At 41.6% G+C, this 22992-nt stretch overlaps 2 protein-coding genes across 2 annotated transcripts; both read right to left on the bottom strand.

Moving 5' to 3' along the window:
• Window positions 1-1826: 1826 nt before the first annotated feature.
• Window positions 1827-5601, bottom strand: LOC100564936 (galectin-7). Its single transcript, XM_003225076.4, has 4 exons — window positions 5494-5601; window positions 4695-4783; window positions 3959-4163; window positions 1827-2329 (listed from the first exon to the last, which is right to left on the bottom strand). Exons 1-4 carry the CDS (start codon window positions 5518-5520, stop codon window positions 2090-2092), a joined length of 561 nt encoding a protein of 186 aa, XP_003225124.1. The 5' UTR covers window positions 5521-5601; the 3' UTR covers window positions 1827-2089.
• A 5262-nt stretch (window positions 5602-10863) lies between these two features.
• LOC134293842 (protein NKG7-like) lies at window positions 10864-22183 on the bottom strand. Its single transcript, XM_062962729.1, has 5 exons — window positions 22085-22183; window positions 18621-18865; window positions 14643-14792; window positions 13500-13634; window positions 10864-11522 (listed from the first exon to the last, which is right to left on the bottom strand). Exons 1-5 carry the CDS (start codon window positions 22105-22107, stop codon window positions 11476-11478), a joined length of 600 nt encoding a protein of 199 aa, XP_062818799.1. The 5' UTR covers window positions 22108-22183; the 3' UTR covers window positions 10864-11475.
• Between the last annotated feature and the right edge of the window lie 809 nt (window positions 22184-22992).

The following is a 22992-nucleotide window of genomic DNA, read 5'->3' on the forward strand; positions in this document are numbered from 1 at the left end:
GCTAAGAGGAGACATGATAGCCATGTACAAATATGTGAGGGGAAGTCATAGGAGGAGGGAGCAAGATTGTTTTCTGTGGCCCTGCAGACTAGGACGCGGAACAATGGCTTCAAACTACAGGAAAGGAGATTCCACCTGAACATCAGGAAGAACTTCCTCACTGTGAGAAGGGCTGTTCGGCAGTGGAACTCTCTCCCCCGGACTGTGGTGGAGGCTCCTTCTTTGGAGGCTTTTAAACAGAGGCTGGATGGCCATCTGTCGGGGGTGCTTTGAATGCGATTCCTGCTTCTTAGCAGGGGGTTGGACTGGATGGCCCATGAGGTCTCTTCCAACTCTAATATTCTATGATTCTATGATTCTATCTGGGATAGTGATGGCATTTCCTAATTTTCAAAGAACTGGGGTCAAAATGGATTAAAAGGCATAGCCTGGTTTAAACTGCATGGCCCATGTGCATTGTTTGGATGCCCCAGGATAATACGAGTGCTATTTTCACTTTGAGGCAGTGTAGATGGGGCCGATGTATCTCAAAATATATTAATGTTCCTTCACCAGAGGTCCCCTTTAATTCACTTTAGCGGAAGTGCTTTCAAAATGATATTTCCAAAAAAATACAGAGTTCCCCCACTAGATGTCTCAGTTAACTCCCTGTAAAGTAAATTCTCTGTTCATTCCAACTTCAACTATCCAAATAAGAACTAGATAATATTGTCAACCTTTCAAAAGCAGGTGCTTTTTCAAATTTCATTTCTCTTTCTAGACAAATTTAAAAGATTTGCACCTCAACGAAGATTATATATCAGAGTAACTGAGATTTTGCTGAGATGTTGTGTGGTTTTCCTTTTATTTCTAGATTTTAATATATTGGGGTTTTTTTACATTTATTTAGCTATGTTTGCTCTATTTATATTTTTAATTGTGTTTTGATGGAGTTTACCACTCGGGAGTTTTGAGTGTCATTTATCCGATAGCACGATGGGTTAAACCCTTGTGTCGGCAAGCTGCTGACCTGAAGGTTGCTGGTTCGAATCCAACCCGGGGAGAGCGTGGATGAGCTCCACGTGTCAGCTCCAGCTCCATGCGGGGACATGAGAGAAGCCTCCCACAAGGATGGTAAAATATCAAACATCCAGGAGCCCCTTCGGCAACATCCTTACATATGGTCAATTCTCTCACACCAGAAGTGACTTGCAGTTTCTCAAAAAAAAAAATCCAAGAAATGTATATGAAGAGTTTAAATGGAGTAAATGAATTAATTATATTGAGAAACCAGAAAGAAATGTAATGGCTGCTGTCACCAAGATTTACTACAGTAGAGTCTCACTTATCCAACACTCGCTTATCCAACATTCTGGATTATCCAATGCATTTTTGTAGTCAATGTTTTCAATATATCATGATATTTTGGTGCTAAATTCGTAAATACAGTAATTACTACATAGCATTACTGTGTGTTGAACTACTTTTTCTGCCAAATTTGTTGTATAACATGATGTTTTGGTGCTTAATTTGTAAAATCATAACCTAATTTAATGTTTAATAGGCTTTTCCTTAATCTCTCCTTATTATCCAACATATTCGCTTATCCAACGTTCTGCCGGCCCGTTTACGTTGGATAAGTGAGACTCTACTGTAATTTGTTAAAAGGTTGCCAAATCAATTTCAACAACTTCAAGGTGCCAGAGAATTCTGTGTTGCTTTTGCAAATACAGTTTATAATTTGAGTTCATACTCTTTCAGGATTCTAAAATATTCTCATTTGCTCCCACTGTTTGTCTCAGTTTTGAAAGACACTCCCGCCCCATAAAAATATAGACCAATCTCTGTTATTCAGGCTAAAAAGCAATGCTGTTTATTCATGTATAAAGATAGGTTTTGCAAAGTATTCTCATATTCAAAGGACTGGAGAGTGAGTGAGAAGAATCTTATTGGAATCAATCTGGGGGTTTTTCTGTTGGAACAGATTGAATAGATGGCAAAGTATGAGTAAGCAGGTTCACAGGATGCAGGATTGGCCACGTTCCCCCAATTCTTTAATTGTGCCATAAAATTATCAATACGCGACACAACCACAGCGACATGGAGTGCACTAACAGCAATGATACCATGTCACACATGGTTGGCAAGGCCTGCAACATGGATATGGCACACAGGGCCTGTAGCAATGCAGCATGCCAGGTGACTGCATCTTATCTTCTGACTGGTTATCCTTTTCATCCTGCAGCCTGACAAACTCAAGCTCCACATTTCCTTCCACCTGCAGGAAGCGTATTTCCTCGGCAGGGATGCGGTATTTGTATTGGAAGGTCTCCTCCTCATTGACCACCACCTGGAATGACAGAGAACATGGGCTATTTGTTTGTTTGTTTGTTTTGCATGCCGCTCTTCTCCCTGAGAAAGTGGCTTTTGAAAACAAATACATTAAAAACATCCATCACACAATCTAAAAACAATGAAAATCATATGAGAGTACAACTTTAAAAGCAACAAAAACACACCAAAATTAAAAGGTAGGCAAAACATGCAACCCCTGCGTATACATTAAAAGCATGTATCCACCATCTGGTGAAAGGCAAGGGAAGGCACCAGTCTAGCCTCCTATAGAAGAGAGTTCGAAAGTATTGTCGAAGGCTTTCATGGCCAGTATCACAGGGTTGTTGTATGTTTTCTGGGCTGTATGGCCATGTTCCAGAAGTATTCTCTCCTGACGTTTCACCCGCATCTATGGCAAGCATCCTCAGAGGTTGTGAAGTATAGAGAAACTAAGCAAGGAAGGTTTATATATCTGTGGAAGTTCCTGGGTGGAGAGAAGAACTCTTGTCTGTTGGAGGCCAGTGTGAATGTTGCAATTAATCACCTTCGTTAGCATTAAATGGCCTTCCCAGCCTCACATCCTGGCCTGGGGAAATCCTTTGTTCAGAGTCGTTAGCTGCCCCTGATTGATTCCTGTCTGGAATTCTTCTGTTTTCAGAGTGCTCCTTATTTACTGTTCTGATTTTGGAATTTTTTTTAATACTGGTAGCTATACTGGCAGACCATTTAATGCTAACAAAGGTGATTAATTACATTCACACTGGCCTCCAAGAGACAAGAGTTCTTCTCCCCACCCAGGAACCTCCACAGATATATAAACCTTCCTTGCTCACAACCTCTGAGGATGCCTGCCATAGATGAGGGTGAAACGTCAGGAGAGAATACGTCAGGAGAGAATATAATATAACAGAATATGATGATAATAATATGGTAATAGAATAATAGTATAAAATAATAAGTTTCATGGCATAGGATAGGAATAAGGATGAGAGGAGAATTCCAATACGTCCTGTACCTTTAAGAAGCAGAAAGAGCAGGACGAGTGGAAAGGGTGTTCAAGCCCTCTTCCTTCCCTCCCACCCTCCCTCGCCCTGGCTCCAGGAGCCAATCAGAAGCCTTGGGGGCGAAGGGAGCATGGCCAGGATGGAGCCTTGTCTCGGAAGGAAGAAACGGCAGCGCAGCAGCAGCCACGGAGGCTGAGGGACAGGCAAGGCAAGGCAAGGCCAGCAAGCACTTTCTCTCCCTCCCTCCCTTGTGTATGAGTGCTGCTTCTGCCCTGCAGCCATGCTTCCCAATGGAACTCTGCTGCAGCCTTAGTTGCTAGGTCTTACTTTCAGGGGAGGCCTTATATTTGGCAATCCCCCCAAACCCCTACTAGGTCTTATTTTTTGGGGAGGTCTTATTTTAGGGGAAACACAGTATGACCCAACATCGCAGTTTCCTACAGACTTTATATATAGCACAAGAATTTTTATAAATTTCTTCCCCCTATCTTAGGCGAGGAAGAAAAATCCAATGACTTTGCATGGGATTTCAACTGGTCTCTTCCTCCATTACCTTACTTATAAAGTGGAAAGGAAAGTGTTAGCTGCCCTTCCACTGTTTGAAGGCTCATGAAAACACTCCTCATTCATCATATTCATACCTTGCAGGCCTCTTCTTCGAAGATAAACTCCAGCTGAAAGTCTTGCCCTTTCGCAAAAGGGAGTTTGCTATGCTTTTCTTCCTGGCCGAAGGTCTTCTTCAGGAAGCTGTTCAACACCATCTCACTTGAGCCACCCAACTTGACCAAAACCAACAAAGCATTGTCGGCTTTTTCTTCCTTTCCACACAGGAAACTCACAGCAAAGCTGACAGAGACAAAGCAGTGATTGGTTAATAGTGTTGCCCAAGGGAAAATTTGCCTTTTGTGATTGTATAGAAGAGGGAAATTCAGGCAGGCATTGCCTGTTACATCTGCTGAAACCCCTCCTTCTAAACAATCATTAAAGAGACTTGGGCAGCCATGCTGGACATAGGGTTCTATGTCCTTTGAATCTTGGTTTTCCTTTTATATGTTTCTAGTTTTATACAAAAAAAGAGGCAAAGCTAGGAGAACCTCAAAAAGTGGTCAGCATGTATGTACCATGGCTTTAAGCTTTCTGATTGTTAGATTTTTTAAAATCTCACTTTGTTGTAGCTGATAACTGGCTGATTCAGCTTCATGAGCTTTGCAGTTGGTTGAAGCTATGAATTAGTTTCAGTCTGATGAAAGTTACAGTAACTGCAGCAATGCTGAACCTATCCTGGAAAACCTTGTGGCATCATTTCCTTATAGCACCCATTGTAAACCTCATTTGTGCATATATCACCCACCCTTCTGAAGTAATAAAGAAATTTACCTTTTACCATCCTTGAGCACAGAACCTCGGATCCTCACAAGTTTTCCTTTGCCAAATCCATCCGAGAACTCGGTGCAATAAGGGACATCCTAATAGAAGGGACAGGTAAACTTAACTTGCAAATCCAAGATGCAGCAAACAAAATGCAGATATCTCCTTGAGGTATTCCTAAAGTTTGTTTCTGGATTATGGAGACTTTAAGGTGAGCCTGTTACAGTGTTGTGGGGGATTAAGAGTGTGTGACCCACCCAAAGTCACCCAGTGGGTTTCCGTGGCTGAGCAGAGACCCAAATCCTGGTCTCTAGAATCATGGTCCATCACTCAAATCATTACACCACACTGGCTTTAAAATAGGAGATAGTACTTGTCCAACTATAACAAAATTGCTAAGATCCTCAATGCAAAAATGTGCCTTTTCGGTCATATGATTTCAGATGTTTTTGGCATTCAAGTCCCAGAAATCCTAACAGCTGGTAAACTGGCTGGGATTTCTTGGAGTTGTAGGCCAAAAACATCTGGGGACCCCAGGTTGAGAACCACCGCACTAAAGGGTCTTTGGGTCTAGCGATAAAATCAACAAACAATTTGTAACCTCCCTGATTAATTTAACTACATGGACTGTTTCGTAAAGATACAAATTCATCAAATCCCAACTTTTGCTTTGGCTCCATTTTAGAGCTTGCTCAAGCAAAGGTAAATTAGATCCCTACTTCATCATCCAGGATATCACCATCTATTCTGGAGGTTGTCTCCTCCATAAACATGGAACAAGAAGCCAAAAAACAGTAAAAATTCTTACCAATTTCTCCTGTTGAGTCTGTGCCATGGCTTGAAGGACTGTGGTGGAAGTTCTTCTAGTACTGTTTACAGCTCCTTTCTGATGTGAGACAAATGAGCAGAGGGCACCTTATATGCAGCTCTGAAAAGGAGGGTTTCCAAATGTCCAGATGCTGTCATCCAATAATAGCACAGCACCTTCGTCTGACCCTGGTTATGTCAATCATGCTCTTTTTCTAAAGAATGAGTTGACCTTAGAGTCAACATGCCTCATCAATTTCCTAAGAAAATGTAAGAACTTGTGTAAACAAGGGACAGGCTGAAAGTTTATGAGCCAACTTGAAGAGTTGCAAAGGACCTCTTTTTGATTCATTTTTAATAATGAGGCAGCAGACAAGAAGGGAGCCGGAACATCTCATGCCATTCCAAGGGGTCCAGCTTTAGCTGTATCTTGATCAATATGCGAGTGGGTCAATGCCTTATCCAGACCCTTATATGTGCTAACACTATCTTCAGCTGTAACTAAAAATAAGTTGTAGCCTATTTTTATCTATTACTTCTGTCTCTCTGATCTATGGTTTACTACATGGAGCAGAACTCACCTCATCTTATAGTGAGAAGTTAGTAGTAGCAGATTCCATCACTACATGATGTACTGTGTGTATGTTGTTGTTGTTGTTGTTGTTTATTTGTTCAGTTGCTTCCAACTCTTCTTGACCTTATGGACCAGCCCACACCAGAGCTTCTTGTCGGCCATCGCCACTCCCAGCTCCTACAAGGTCAAGCCAGTCACTTCAAGGATACCATCCATCCATCTTGCCCTTGGACAACCTCTCTTCCTCTTTCCTTCCATTTTCCCCAGCATCATTCTCTTCTCCAAGCTTTCCTGTCTTCTCATGATGTGGCCAAAGTACTTCATCTTTGCCTCTAATATCCTTCCCTCCAGTGAGCAGTTGGGCTCTATTTCCTGGAATCTGGACTGGTTGGATCTTCTTGTGGTCCAAGGCACTCTCAGGATTTTCCTCCAACATCACAGATCAAAAGCACCTATCTCCCTTCACTCAGCCTTCCTTATGGTCCAGCTATCACATACATAGGTTACTACAGGGAATACCATAGCTTTAGCTATGCTGAATTTCGTTGCCAGTGTGATGTCTGTACTTTTCACTATTTTATCAAGATTAGTCATTGCTCTTCTGATTTCCTGGCTGCAGCCTGCGTCTGCAATCATCTTTGCGCCTAGAAATATAAAGTCTGCCACTGCCTCCATGTTTTCTCCCTCTATTTGGCAGTTATCAATCAGTCTGGCTACCATCATCTTGGTTTTCTTGATGTTTAACTGCAACCCAGCTTTTTGCACTTTCTTCTTTCACCTTGGTGATAAGGCTCCTCAGCTCCTCCTCACTTTCAGCCATCAAAGTTGTATCATCTGAATATCTAAGGTTGTTGGTGTTTCTTCCAGTAATTTTAACTCCAGCCTTGGGTTCATCAAGCCCTGCACGTTGCATGGTGTGTTCTGTATACAAGTTGAATAAGTAGGGTGAAAGTATACAGCCCTGCTGCACTCCTTTCCCAATCTTGTACCAGTCTATTGTTCCGTGGTCTATTCTTACTGTTGCTATACAGATTCCTCAGGAAAGAGACAAGGTTTCTTGGTATCTCCATATCATCAAGAACTTGCCACAATTTATTATGATTCATACTGTCCAAGGCTTTAGAATAGCCAATAAAACCGAAATAGATGTTTTTCTGAAATTCACACATGTCTACTGTGTGTAGACATGGTTAATTTTGTCTATCCTGATGTTCCTCTCCACCTTCACAGAATGGTCCTACATTCTAGTATGAGACCAAGGACTTTACTGCATGAGGCAGGTAAACTGGCATTGAAACTGAACCATCACCAAAGCATGGCTGTCACCTATCACACAACACCGTGTGCATCTCTTCCAGTCTGCCTCCTTCCTGTGGTTATCCCATCCTTCACTATTGGCAGGTAAAACCCATTAATAGTTGCCAATCCTATAACATTCCCATCACCTTCCTTGGTGCATGGGTCCTTTCCACTTTTGTCCCAGCATGACAGCAGCAACATCGAGGGTTGCATTCTCTCCCTCCCTACTTCTCCCTTGCCCTTGCTATAGTTACATTAGCCATTTGTTGTTTGTTTTTGAAACCTGGAATTGCAAAATTGCTCTAAAAATACAGAATAGGAGAAGTGCAGAGAATTGTGATGGTATGCAGAAGTGCCATCATGGGGTCAATAAATGTCAAATCAGTGCAATTGTATGATTGAAGAGAGGTGCGATATCAAAAGTACTCATTCTGATATGTATTCACTATCAGTGATAGCACACAACTATAGTAAAATAGTATGTTCATGCAATAAAGTCCCAATAGAGCAGAAAACATATATCCACATGGCCTATTCCAGATACAGTTTGATGTACTTCTGTCATGTTTCCACACACAAAGATCTACATTTTTTAAAATCCTATACATTTTATTCATTTTAACTAGTACTTCTCCCCCCCCCCCCCCCCCATGCCCTTGCGGAAGATGTTGTGGATTATAAATGTTTAGTTTGTATTAGTTTTTCCACTATACCTCACAACCTCTGAGGATGCCTCCCATAGATGTGGGTGAAATGTCAGGAGAGATTACTTCTGGAACATGTCCATACAGTCCAGAAAACACACAACAACCCTATGATTCCGGCCATGAAAGTCTTCAACAACACAATGTTTAATTTGGCTTCCCAGTATACACGAATAAGCTGGAACAGAGGCAATGCAAAGGTTGACTTTTCTCTTCACAAGAAGAGAGACGGGGAGGTATGTTTGAGCTCCACTGAATTTCTGTGGAAATCCCAAACCAACTGACTGAAACTTCTGATTGTTCTAACTACTGCCCTGCCAAAAATAGAAAGTATTTCCTTAACAAATAAAAAAGCAGGTGATTGATGTTTTGAAACAGCATTAGACATTGTTGGCTCTTTTCTTCAGAAACCTGTAGAGCAGGGCTCTGGTTAAGGTTACATCGACCTGAGATTTCCACAGAAATTCAGCTTCTCTTTAGTAACACAATCTCATGTCTTTATAAAGGTTTTCTGGCGAAGTGTGTTAAAGCACTGACCGAAAGGTCCCAGGTTCAAACCCCAGGAGCAGCGGGAGCGACTGCTGTTAGCTCCAGCTTCTGCCAACCTAGCAGTTCGAAAACATGCCAGTGTGAGTAGATCAATAGGTACCGCTCCGGCGGGAAGGTAACGGCGCTCCATGCAGTCATGCCGGCCACATGACCTTGGAGGTGGCTACGGACAATGCCGGCTCTTCGGCTTAGAAATGGAAATGAGCACCAACCCCCAGAGTCAGACATGACTGGGCTTAACCTTTACCTTAATCTTTACCAGGAACACTGAATCTTGCTTGTAAATAAAAGTTTTCACCCCATCCAAGAAGCCTGCAGTGGGTTAAACCCTTGTGCTGGCAGGACTGATGACTTGAAGGTTGGGTTGCTGACCTGAAGGTTGCCAGTTCGAATCTATCCCAGGGAGAGCACGGATGAGCTCCCTTTATCAGCTCCAGCTCCATGCGGGGACATGGGAGAAGCCTTCCACAAGGATGCTAAAAACATCCGGACGTCCCCTGGGCATCATCCTTGTAGACAGCCAATTCTCTCACACCAGAAGCGACTTTCAGTTTCTCAAGTCACCCCTGATATGGAAAAAAACCATCCAAGAATAGACGCATGTCCAGACAAACTCAAGTAATTTGTGGGTGAGATCCCGTATGCTGTCAATGTGAACTCTATAATTGTTAATAGGTCTTACGATACCTGCTAGCCAACTCCAGAAACACTCAACCATTTTAGCCTGATGGCACCCTAACCAAAGTGTTTTTATTACCAGGGCCCTGGGAAATTGTGTCTGCAAGTTCTTTCCTGGACTTGGCATGGAATCAGCATGCCCAGGTTTCTGTGGTCGCCTGTGTACATTTAAATCTTAATTGTACCTAGTTATTATTTTAATGAGATTTTAACTGAACTGTTTCAATAGTAACCTTTAATTCTATTTTACTATATTTTGTAGGTTTTAAAATTGTAACATTTCTAATGTGTCTGTGTACTGAGAGAAAAGCACAGCACAAACACGACAAAGGAGGAAGACAACGACTGAAGAGATCTCTCAGAGTTGTGCAACGCCTGTTTATTCCTAGGCACCTTATGACTTGGAGAGTGTGGTGGGCATCATTTCCCAATACTTTGATCTCCATTTCCTGGGAATTGTTTCAGTCAGGGTGCAGCCAAGCTCCAAAGGTCAATTTGGAAGTCACATTTTGGCAGTCATTACTGTAAAATGAGGAAATCACCTTATGACGTTCTAACTGCTAAAAAAGATGTTAATCGAATAATCGGATTTGATATAAAATGAAGGTGCCTCTATTCTGCACTATAGAATTCATCCAGTTTGACACCACTTTAGCTGTCAGGACTCAAAACTATGAAGTTGTGGGTTTTAGTTTAGTGAAGCACCCTTTCCCTCTTTCAATTCCTTGTAAAGCTACAATTCTTTCAATCCCATCGCATTTAAAGTGGTATCAAACTGCATTAATTCTCCAGTTTAGATGGACCTTGAATCATTATTTACATGAGTCTTGTTGAGGTCAATATTCTAGAAATCATCAATTAATAATCTGGTGTTAGTCCTCTGTGTAAACGCCCCTCTCCTCATAGTAGGTCTCTATCAGTTCATATATATTGTTTCCCTTCTTTAAGGTAAAGGTAAAGGTTTCCCCTGATGTTAAGTCCAGTTGTGTCCAACTCTGGGGGTTGGTGCTCATCTCCATTTCTAAGCCGAAGAGCCAGCATTGTCCATAGACATCTCCAAGGTCATGTGGCCGGCATGACTGCATGGAGCCCCGTTACCTTCCAACCAGAGCGATACCTATTGATCTACTCACATTTGCATGTTTTCGAACTGCTAGGTTGGCAGGATCTGGGGCTAACAGTGGGCGCTCATTCTGCTCCCTGGATTCGAACCTGCGACCTTTTGGTCTGCAAGTTCAGCAGCTCAGCGCTTTAACACACTGCACCATCAGGGCCCCCACTTTACTTTATATAAAAGCAACACAGTTAAATAAAGGTGTTTCTAGTATTCAAGACTGCACTAAAGTGGCCTTACCCCAGGTTGCCCCGGATCAACCCTATGTGGTGTATATAACCACCAGAAATCTGATCCACATCTGCACTGATATAAATGGTTGTGTAGATGTGTGCCCAGTCACCCAATGAAGTTCATGACGAAACATGACATTTTAATCTAGGTGTGTCCTGAATGAATCAACCCTGCTTATCACCATTACACCACTTGCTGGATGAAAAATGATCACAGACCTTAACAACAAAAATATCTTCTTTAATTGCAAAATAATTATGTACAGTCTCACTGCAAATCTTTGCTGGGCTTCAGTTCTTCTGCTTGCAGGAAACTAACGCCAATGAGTGATTCCAGTGGATGCAAAAAACAATGGCTGCCATAAACCAGTACTAGCCTTCACATGTATTTTCAGATGTAGTGTCCAAACAATAATTTAGTTGTTCCAAAATGTCTTCAGGTCCACGTGCTTCCTACTGGTCCTTTTCTCTCCTTCTCATATCCTGAATTGCACATCAAAGTTTGTCTCGAAGGCCACTATCATTCTTTTCTGGAGCAGAGGCGAATAATATGCTGCATCCACACAAAAAAGATGTACTTTGCCTTGTTTGGGCACTACAAAATACAGGGCATTGGAGTGGAGCTGAAACCCACTTATGATGGTCAAACCATGGAGTCTGGCAACTACATATGAACTGAAACAATAAATTCATTGTAGCTCATTGTGCCACCCTTGACACGCAACTTACACCCAACTAAAAAAACAAAAACAATCCAATTCTTGGAATAGTCATCTACAAAACCAACCGATCTACCACTGGTCGTTTTTCATATCTATGGGGAAGACTGGACCTAGAGCTCAGAGACAATTGTTTTGTGAGTCAGCACTAGCAGTATACCTAGGGGAGGAAAGGAGAGAAGGAAGGTATTTTAAGGTTACTGAGATAAGATACATCACTTGCTTGTTTCTTAGGAAGAACATAATGGTGATAAGCAGTGTTTGAGAGTGGAATAGACTGCCTTGGAATGTGGTGTAATTTCTTCCACTGCGGATATTTAAGCAGAAAATAGATGGACGTCTTAGCTGTGAATTTCTGATAGGGCTGGAAGTTGAGCCAGATTACTCTTGAAGCTCTATGATTCTATGATTTGAACCACCCAGAGTTCATTTCACATTACATTACCATTCCACTTTGTCTTGATTCCGTCACAGATTTCCAATATATGTGTGTTTGGGATAATCATCCAGAGAGCTCTGGTGCACCAACAAATGACAGACCTTCAGCTTCTATTAGATGAATCTGTAGCAGTTACAATAGGATTATACCACTCTGACTATGTAGTGTGAAAGGACTTGCCGCCCTATATGAGAGCCATGCGTGAGTTAGGGCCTTTTACCCTAGCACTTAAGACCTGGCTCTTTACTAGAGCTTTTAATCTATGTTAATTTTATCAATATTTGTATGTATGTATTTTATCCTTTACAATTTTATCTTGTAAATCGCCTAGAGCATCTTGGATGGAGGGCGATTAATAAGTAATTAAATGATGATGATGATGATGATGATGATGATGATGATGATGATGACTTCAGGAGATATAAAGAAGTCCTATACAGGCAATCCCTGAGTGGTGCAATGGGTTAAACCCTTGTGCTGGCAGGACAGCTGACCTGAAGGTTGGGTTGCTGATCTGAAAGTTGCCAGTTAGAATCCGGGGAGAGCGGGTGAGCTCCCTCTGTCAGCTCCAGCTCCCTATGCAGGGACATGAGAGAAGACCACACCTGGAATACTGTGTCCAATTCTGGGCACCGCAGCTGAAAGGATATGTTGACAAGCTGGAAAGTGTCCAGAGGAGGGCAACTAAAATGATTAACGGTCTGGAGAACAAGCCCCATGAGGAGCAGCTTAAAGAGCTGGGCATGTTTAGCCTGCAAAAGAGAAGGCTGAGAGGAGACATGATAGCCATGTATAAATATGTGAGGGGAAGTCATAAGGAGGAGGGAGCAAGCTTATTTTCTGCTCCCCTGGAGACTAGGACATGGAACAATGGCTTCAAATTACAGGAGAGGGGATTCCACCTGTACGTTAGGAAGAGCTGTTTAGCAGTGGAACTCTCTGCCCCGGAGTGTGCTGGAGGCTCCTTCTTTGGAGGCTTTTAAGCAGAGGCTGGATGGCCATCTGTTGGGGGTGCTTTGAATGAGATTTCCTGCTACTTGGCAGGGGGTTGGACTGGATGGCCCATGAGGTCTCTTCCAACTCTACTATTCTATGATTCTAAGCCTGTGTGTGTTTGGCTGGAGTTATACTTAAAAATGTACCTGTTCTGACCCACAAACAAATTCAACTTAAGAACAAATCTACAGGACCCATCTTGTTCATTACAGTAGAGTCTCACTTATCCAACATAAACGGGCCAGCAGAACGTTGGATAAGCGAATATGTTGGATAATAAGGAGAGATTAAGAAAAAGCCTTTTAAACATCAAAATAGGTTATGATTTTACAAATTAAGCACCAAAACATCATGTTATACAACAAATTTGACAGAAAAAGTAGTTCATTACACATTAATGCTATGTAGTAATTACTGTATTTACAAATTTAGCACCAAAATATCACAATGCATTGAAAACATTGACTGCAAAATGTGTTGGATAATCCAGAACGTTGGATAAGTGAGTGTTGGATAAGTGAGACTCTACTGTACTTGGGGACTGCCTATACTAGAAGAATTACGCAACAGAAAGTTAAAGATCTGAAAAAAGTTTTGTGGTGGGGTTTCCAGTGAACTGCAGCTGCTCGGAAATGTTGCAACTACTTTAAGGCAGGAAAGAACTGACCTACTGAAAGTCCTGGGTCACAAAATACAACTCACCAGTCATTGCATACATAGGAATGGAGGCCCAGCCCAAGCCGTAAGAGGAACCAAATATGAGTAAAAAATCTGTGTAAGCTTTGGATCTCCTGTAAACAGCTGTGAAAACAATCATGCCAATCATGATGAGAAAACCTATAACCAAAGGGGAGAAACAGAAGTTATGTTAAAATAACATATTTCTTTTTTTCATTCTCTCATTTATTCATCAATTCTCAACCTATCAGACCACCCTCCCCCTCCCAAGCTTATGCTATATGAATGTAAAAACTTGAGACATAACATACCATATGTACTCGAAGATAAGCCGAGTTTTTCAGCCCTTTTTATGAGCTGAAAAAGCCTCCCCGGCTTATAATTGGGTCAAGGTCAAGCCGGGAGTGGAGCCTGGACTTGCAATATGATATATCTATCTCTCATTTTACCCTCCCTTATCAGTGTTTACTTTTCCAAAGCCTCCCTCGCTCTTAACCAAGGGAATGTTTTGAAAAGGGAAAGAAGCCCTTGCAAGTCAGGAAGAGTAATATATATATATATACCAATTAATCTTATAAAAGCATTTTCCCCTGAAATATTTGTTAATCTCTGCTACAGATATATAAGCATTTCTCCCTGCAAGCCTTTGCAATCCCTCTGTGTACCTTTATATTTGTATCTATCTATCTATTTATCTATCTACATTAATTTTATATATGAATTTCCCCCTCATATGTTTGCAAGTATTTGCAAATCCTATATACATATACATATCTAGAGATTTCCATGTACCTGTATATCTGTATCTATATGTATACATTATTTTATATATGAATTTTCGCCTCACATGTTTGCAAGTCTTTGCAAATCCTATACAGATATAATTATCAATATGCAGAGAGATGTCTAGATAGATATATATGAATATAGATATATAGGGCTTGTAAATATTGCAGGGGAAATGCACACACACAGAGAGAGAGAGAATTCTAGATAGATATAAACATATATATATAGGGCCTTCAAATATTGCAGGAGGAAAATGGACATATATAGAGAATTTGCAAACATTTCAGGGGGAAATGCATATGTGAAATTAGTATATATAATTATAGATCTATATCTAGTTCTGCATTGTTTGTGTAGGCAACTCAACAGGAGTATTACCTGCAAGGAGGTTCAAGTAGCCAGCAGTTCGGATCACTGATATGCCGTACAAGTAATTGTGTTCAAAAGAGACACAAATGCATAGCAATGAGATGAGTCCACAGAAGCAAGCCATCAACAGAAATCCTCGAGCCACGTGGATATGGGGGGCTGTAAGCCACAAAAGAAATAATTATAGGCAGCAAGGGTTATGGCTGGTGTCATCCCAACTTATTGTTCATACCAACTTTTGGTGACTTGAAGACCAACCTATCATGGGGCCTCCTTGGCAAGAGTTCTTCAGAATGAAGAGGAAGGAGGTACGATACTTTGTGGCTTGGTGTGGTTACGATGATCAACAAATTTCTACAGAAGTGTCAAATGGAGGCCAAGTAATATCAGAGCAGAGGAAGGCACTCCTGCAAAGGACAATTATGTGTGACCTACAAGGGCTATGTAGAGGGAATGGTTGTTTTGGCAAGTTCCGATACTAGCGTGAAGATTGGGGAGATTTCTGAGGTTCACCCCACTTCATTCCACCAGTTAAGAATGATAACCCTCAAAAGCTCCCAAGGAGTATGGGGAGCAATGTTTTTAGGCCCTCTCTTCTCTCTGATGTCCAAGATGGGATTTTTAAAAATTCTTATATGAAGTGACCCAAAAGTCAATTCTAGGTCACCTCATGTTGGAAATATCCCTCTCCTTGGTGTAAAACTGTAAAATGTGGTGAAATTGACCCACACAGTGGACTACACACCCTTTGGAGCCATAGAGTCCTGAGGGCACTGAGGTCATGGTGGGTGGCTATGGGTAGAAGCAATGGGTTACACTGGTGAGGGACTCAGGAGATCTAGGTCCTGGAGCAGTGAATCACAAAGTGCACTGAGTGATGTGGAGTCATTCCATATTTCTCAAACTAAGTTGATGTAAAACTGTGTAAAGAAGTGCGTTTTTATTTTGATTTATGGATGTCATGTTTAATTTCGTTTTAAAAGTCATGTTTAACTATGTTTAAAAGGGTAAGTATCAGTTACCAGTGTGAGGGGGATGGTAGCCAGCTCAGCATTCTGAGGTAGGTTACCATAGCAACGAGAGCGGAGCCAACGCCGTTTGGAAGAAAAGGAGGGAATGTTTTAAAAAACAGTTTAGTCTGATTTTCAGTCGCAGGGAAGACACTGGTTCCAGGTTAGGGAAACCAGGGAAACTTAGATCTCTAGTGGTGTTAAATTAAGCAAGTTAGGTGACTTGTTTAGGTTTATTTGTAGAGTCTGAGTAGTAAGGGGAAGTAATCCCAGTTAGATCCAAAGTGATCAGTTCATAACTTTGAAACCATTATCTAAGTGCCTCTAAAGAAGTTACTGTAACCACTAGGGTTGTCCAAATTTTTGTTACAATTCTCCTTTCGTAATTATTTCAGATTGTTCTCGCTTTTTGAAATGAGTATTGAAACGTTTTCCCTGGGCGCAACTGGCAATGTAATTCGAACCATCGTTGGCCCATTCTCTAATTGTTTCTTAAAATTTTCGTTAAATTTTTTTCCTTCCAAAAAATTTTTTTAAATATTTTTTTAAAAATGTTTTAATTTTTTTTTTGTTTCTGCAACCTAACATGAATGGGAGCCTAGCACAGCCTAACATGGCTACCTCTGGCCAATCAGAGACTTCCACGATGGCTGAAAAAGGTGGGGGCTAGCATCCTCCGCGTCCACGTGGAGGATCTCTATAAAAATCCCCTCCCCAACCGAGCCAAGCCATTCTGGGCTAGGATACCGAGCAGAGAGGGTGGTTCGCACGCGCTGGGAAGCTGCTTGCTTGCTTGGGGGAGAGAGGGCTAAGTGACTGTTCTGGCTATAGGGGGTAGAGTGTCTGTCTGTTGTTGCTGGTTCGATATTGTGGGTTTTTTGGGGGGGGGGAATTGGCTTGGGGCTTGTGGCAGAGTCCTTGCTGTGGCTTTAGGGAATTTTTATTTTCTAAAGGACGTCTGTGTTCCTGCAAGTGTATTGCTTCCCTCCTGCTCCGTTTGTAATCCCAAGCCCCCGGGCTGAGTGTTATTGCAGCAATCACAAAGTCAGACATTGTTTTCAAACCTAAACGGTACATTGGAAGAAATAGTTTCCAAAGGACGTGGGGCACCCGCCAAGGCATTGCTTCCCTCACGCTCCATTTCTATTCCCAAGCCTTGGGCTGAGTTTTATTTCTGCAATCACAAAGTCAGACATTGATTTGATTCAATAGAGGGTCCACAGCAATTTATAGTTTCCAAAGGACATTGCCAATCCTGTCAAGGCATTGCTTGGCATGTGCTGCATTTCTAATCCAAAGTCCTCAGCCAGAGTTTCATTTTTGCAATCACAAGGTCAGCCAGTGGCACCATTGATCAAAAGGTTCAAAGGCAATTTATAGTTTCCAAAGGACAGAGGCACTCCTGTCAAGGCATTGCTTGGCGTGTGCTGCATTTCTAATCCAAAGTCCTCAGCCAGAGTTTCATTTTTGCAATCACAAGGTCAGCCAGTGGCACCATTGATCAAAAGGTTCAAAGGCAATTTATAGTTTCCAAAGGACAGTGGCACTCCTGCCAAGGCATTGCTTGGCGTGTGCTGCGTTTCTAATCCAAAGTCTACACAAGTAGAAGAGGGACTTTTACAGTGATAAGAACCCAATTGAACAGGAAATAAGACTTTCAAACCAGGAACAGGTTTCTTCAAATATTGAAAAATAGTGTATTATAAAAAGTTATGAAAATTCGCCAAAAATCATAGGAGACAGGAAACGTTCTGCAATTTGTTGAGCAAAGAGTGTGGAATGTGATCTCCCACTGTACCAAATTTTATGAGGGTAGCTCAAGAAATGAAGGTGGAAGAGCCCTGTAAAAGTCCCCTCCGGTTTCCTTTTTTTTTTTGGCGATTGCGCATGCGCGTCCGCCATTTTAGAAACATTAAGAATCATTACGAATTTTCGGAAATATCCGAAAATTTTGGGTGAAAAATTCGGAAATAATTTCTATATCGAAGCGCCGGCACCCCCTACTTTAGAAACGAGAATTGAAACATTTTTTCCATCGATCGGACAAGCCTAGTAACCACTAAGCTCTGTGCTTGTTCTTCCATATCCAAGTCTCTGTCACATATTTTCAAAACTAATTTACGATACCATCTAAAGTAAATAAGAAGAATAAATAAGATAAATTCCCCTCTGCCTGACATCTCTACAATTGGTGGCCGCGGTTAAATAAAGCATATTTATATTGGTGGCAGTGGTTAGATAAAACATATTTATATTGGTGGCAGTGGATATAGTTAAAAATATAACAATATAATTAATAAAAAGATTCCTCCTCTACCCCACATCTCCACAAACTGTTATAAAGATAAAGTGAAATCATGCATCTACACTGTAGTATTAATGCAGTCCAACATCCTTTTAATAAATATGGCTCAATGCTATGGAATCCTGGGAGTTGTAGTTTGGAGAGACACCAGCAGTCCTTGGTAGAAAAGGCTGTAAAACGACAGTTCCCGTGATTCCATGGCATTGAGCCATGGTAGTTACATGGGTTTTAAACTGCATTCATTCAACAGTGCAGAGGCATTAATAGATGCCACCTTGATAATAACACAAGTATTCCATAAACACTTTTTTTTCAAAATTGTAGATATATTTGGAAATGGTGAATCTGAAAAGAAAGATGCTATAAAATGTCATATGCACAAAGCTTCTTCTATTTCAATTAATCTAGTTTTTTTTCAAGGACTGGTCATAGGCCATAATAAAGATCTGGGTCAATTGATTGATTGACATATAAATATTCATTGACATATACATCTAGTGGAACCAGTGTGGCATAGTGGGATACATATCTTGGACTATGATTCAAAAGAACAGGATTCAAATTCCTGCTTAGCCCTTGGGCAAGTCACACTTTCTCAGCTTTAGAATACTCCATGATACGGTCAACTTAGGGTCACTGAAGTCTTCAGGCATACAGTGGGAGAGGTCTTACCTAATAAATGGAACCGATAGAAAAAGCATGTCGGACCCATGCAGATTCTCCAGAGTCCGCCATGGACCAGTCCTTTGGGGGTAGACTCCAGCACCCAGTAAGACGTAGTCAGCGAAGTGAACTGCACCAAGAGACTACCTGCAGAGCAAATCCCACTGCTGAACTTCAAGGGATTTGACAAGAATGGGTTTGGTTGCTGTGACTCCACGCTACTTGCGTCTCTCAAGGAAACGGTGGCATGTTCTCTGTATGAAGGGGCAGAGGCAGCATCATTAATGGCGCTCAGAAGTGCTACTTTCTTGAATGACAATTCACAAAACCCTCCAGCTGTCACAGAAGGGGCTCCAAGTCCTGCTGGCTAGATCATTCTTCCCGACTTACTGAAAAGATACTCAATAAAGTGGAAGAAAGAGGAAGGCTGCAACATGAGTGGGTCAAATCAATCAAGAAAGTCATATTCCTGAGTCTGCAAGACATGAGCAGAACTGACAATAACAGAATCTCGTGAAGATCTCTCACTCATATGCTCTCTACAAAATCCAAGCCAACTTGCTGAGAAGATGATAGATAGATAGATAGATAGATAGATTATAAGTAGATAGATAGATAGATAGATAGATAGATAGATAGATAGATAGATAGATAGATAGATAGGCAGACTACAGAATTATGCTATAGGATAAATAGAATCTAGTTCTTCATTAATTTCATTTCTGAAATAAACAGTATATAATTTTAGCATTTTTTTTCTGCTGTAAGAAAAACTCTCCAAAGCTGTGCAGTTTCCAAAGGCCCACAGGAACCTTTTTAAAACCTGGACCCAGATGCTACCATTATTTCTATTATGACACATGGAGTATCGAAGAATCTATCTCTATCTATCCATCCGTCCATCATCCATCCATCTATCTATCTATCTATCTATCTATCCATCCGTCCGTCCATCTATCCATCAGTCTATTCATCCATCCGTCTATCCATCCGTCTATCCATCCGTCTATCTATCTATCTATCTATCTATTAGGCTTGTCCGATCGATGGAAAAAATGTTTCAATTCTCGTTTCTAAAGTAGGGGGTGCCGGGTCTTTGATATAGAAATTATTTCTTAATGTTTCACCCAAAATTTTCGGATATTTCCGAAAATTCGTAATGTTTCTAAAATGTTTCTAAAATGGCGGACGCGCATGCGCAATCGCCAAAAAACAGGAAACCAGGGGGGACTTTTCTGGGGGTCTCCCGCCCTCATTTCTTGAGCTATTCTCATCAAATTTGGTACAGTGGGAGAACACATTCCACACTCTTTGCTCAACAGATTGCAGAATGTTTCCTGCCTCCTGTGATTTTTGGTGAATTTTCATAACTTTTTATAATACACTATTTTTCAATATTTGAAGAAACCTGTTCCTGGTTTGAAAGTCTTATTTCCTGTTCAATTGGGTTCTTATCACTGTAAAAGTCCCTCTTCTACTTGTGTAGACTTTGGATTAGAAATGCAGCACATGCCAAGCAATGCCTTGACAGGATTGGCAATGTCCTTTGGAAACTATAAATTGCTGTGGACCCTCTATTGAATCAAATCAATGTCTGACTTTGTGATTGCAGAAATAAAACTCAGCCCAAGGCTTGGGAATAGAAATGGAGCGTGAGGGAAGCAATGCCTTGGCGGGTGCCCCACGTCCTTTGGAAACTATTTCTTCCAATGTACCCTTTAGGTTTGAAAACAATGTGTGTCTTTGTGATTGCTGCAATAACACTCAGCCCGGGGGCTTGGGATTACAAACGGAGCGGGAGGGAAGCAATGCACTTGCAGGAACGCAGACGTCCTTTGGAAACTATAATTTCAAAGTCCCCCCCCCCCTTTCAGGATTGCAAAGAAGGGGTGATTGCTAAATTCCAAAAAAGAAAACAGAAAGGCAATAGGTCTCCCTCAGGAGTAAATGGAAAGCACCCCAAGCTCAGCACTAGCAGGGACGCAGACGTCCTTTGGAAAAAAAAGTTCCCTAAAGCCAGCCACAGCAAGGACTCTGCCCCAAGCCCCCAGCCAATTTCCCCCCAAAAAAACACAATATCGAACCCGTAACAACAGAAACACTCTACCCCCAGTCACTTAGCCCTCTCTCCCCCAAGCAAGCAAGCAGCTTCCCAGCGCGCGCGAAACACCCTCTCTCCTCGGTATCCCAACCCAGAATGGCTTGACTCAGTTGGGGAGGGGAGAGATCCTCCACGTGGAAGTGGAGGACGCTAGCCCCCACCTTTTTCAGCCATCGTGGAAGTCTCTGATTGGCAAGGGAGCGGTAGCCATGTTAGGCTGCGCTAGGCTCCCATTCATGTTAGGTTGCAGAAACAAAAAAACATTAAAAAAATTTTTTTTAATATTTTTTAAAAAAAATTTGGAAGGAAAAAATTAGAAAATGGGCCAACGATGGTTCGAATTACATTGCCAGTTGCGCCCAGGGAAAACGTTTGAATACTCGTTTCAAAAAACGAGAACAATCCAAAATAATTACGAAACGAGAAACATAACGAATATTTGGACAACCCTACTATCTATCTATCTATCGTCTATCTATCTATCTATCTATCTATCTATCTATCTATCTATCTATCTATCTATCTATCCATCTGTCCATCCATCCATCCATCTATCTATCCATCTATCCATTCATCTATCCATCCATCCATCCATCCATCCATCCATCCATCTATCTATCTATCCGTCTATCCATCAGTCTATCCATCTATCTATCCATCCATCCATCCACCCATCCATCTATCTATCTATCCGTCTATCCATCAGTCTATCCATCTATCTATCTATCTATCTATCTATCCATCCGTCTATCTATCTATCTATCTATCTATCTATCTATCTATCTATCGTCCATCTTTCTGTCTGTCTGTCTGTCTGTCCGTCCGTCCATCCGTCCATCCATCCATCCATCTATCTATCTATCTATCCATCTATCCATTCATCTATCCATCCATCCATCCATCCATCCCTCCATCTATCCATCTATCCATCAGTCTATCCATCTGTCCATCTATCCATCCATCCATCCATCCATCCATCCATCCATCCATCCATCCATCCATCCATCCATCTATCTATCCATCTATCTATCCATTCATCTATCCATCCATCCATCCATCCATCCATCCATCTATCTGGCTTGCTGGTTTCCTAGAGGAACCTTAGAAACCTGAGGTAATGCCTACGACAATGGACTGGAGAACAGGTGGGGCTTGAAAGCTCCTGGAGATGACTTCTTGTGGGAATGGGAGGCAGACTCGAGCCATGCTTTGTAGATTGAGGTGCCACGTGATGTGGGGATAAGCGCAAGTAAGAGTCGAGCAGAAAACAAGCCCTCATCCTCAAATGGTATCCCTTCTCCTGAAAGCCTTATGAATGAGGATAACCCCTTCCCCCTTTTTCCTCCCAGAAGAGGTTCTCCTTCAGCCACACCTTTCTGTGTTTTGAGGTAGCATTTTGGTAGAAAGCGGAGGCTGGCAAAAGAGTGCTCTCTTCCTGAAATCAAGGCCCGTTAGCACGTTCCATCCAGTGCCAAGTGTGGGAATTCTAACCAATCAGGCTCTTTGGATCAGCTACCTGCAGGGATTCCAGCCAATTGGATTCATGGCAGCCAACAATGGAAAGAGTGCTGATCTCTTCTAATCTTTGGGAAGCATCAAACATCTTTCTTCACATCATTGCATTCTTATGTGAGCACTTCCATCCCCATTTGTTTCCCTGTTAAGGAATGGCATAAATGCCTAATGGAATGGAGGGGATGTGAACATCTACTGAATAAAAGTTGGCTGGAGATTCTGAGATTTTGGAGATTCTGAGACGTGTAACCTAAAATATATTCTCATAAAACCCATTTTATGGGTTTAACTTTTGAGGATATGATATTTTTCAGTTTGATCAATATGGTTTCCCAAGGAATCTCTAGGTCCTCTAATCCAACTCTGGCCAATTTCTAGCAGATGTTGACCATAAAGGAAGTAGAGCAGTGGTTCTCAACCTGTGGGTCCCCAGATGTTTTGACCTTCAGCTCCCAGAAATCCTAACATCTGGTAAACTGGGATTTCTGGGAGTTGTAGGCCAAAACACCTGGGGACCCACAGGTTGAGAACCACTGAAGCAGAGAGTCCTAGAAAGGCATTCTCTCAGGTAACAAAAAAGGTGGGGTTTGGAGATTTTTCCACTTTTTCAGGGATCCCCATGAAAGTGAAAAGAGACCAGTACATTTAATACTAAAATATGGATCAGCATTTTAATAGCTTTTTTAATGTTAGGAATGACTTGAAAAACTACAATTTGCTTCTGGTGTGAAAAGCAAGGATATTGCCTAGGAAACACCCAAATGT

Source organism: Anolis carolinensis, unplaced genomic scaffold (assembly GCF_035594765.1).
Source record: "Anolis carolinensis isolate JA03-04 unplaced genomic scaffold, rAnoCar3.1.pri scaffold_10, whole genome shotgun sequence".
In the NCBI taxonomy this organism is placed as follows: Eukaryota; Metazoa; Chordata; class Lepidosauria; order Squamata; family Dactyloidae; genus Anolis; species Anolis carolinensis.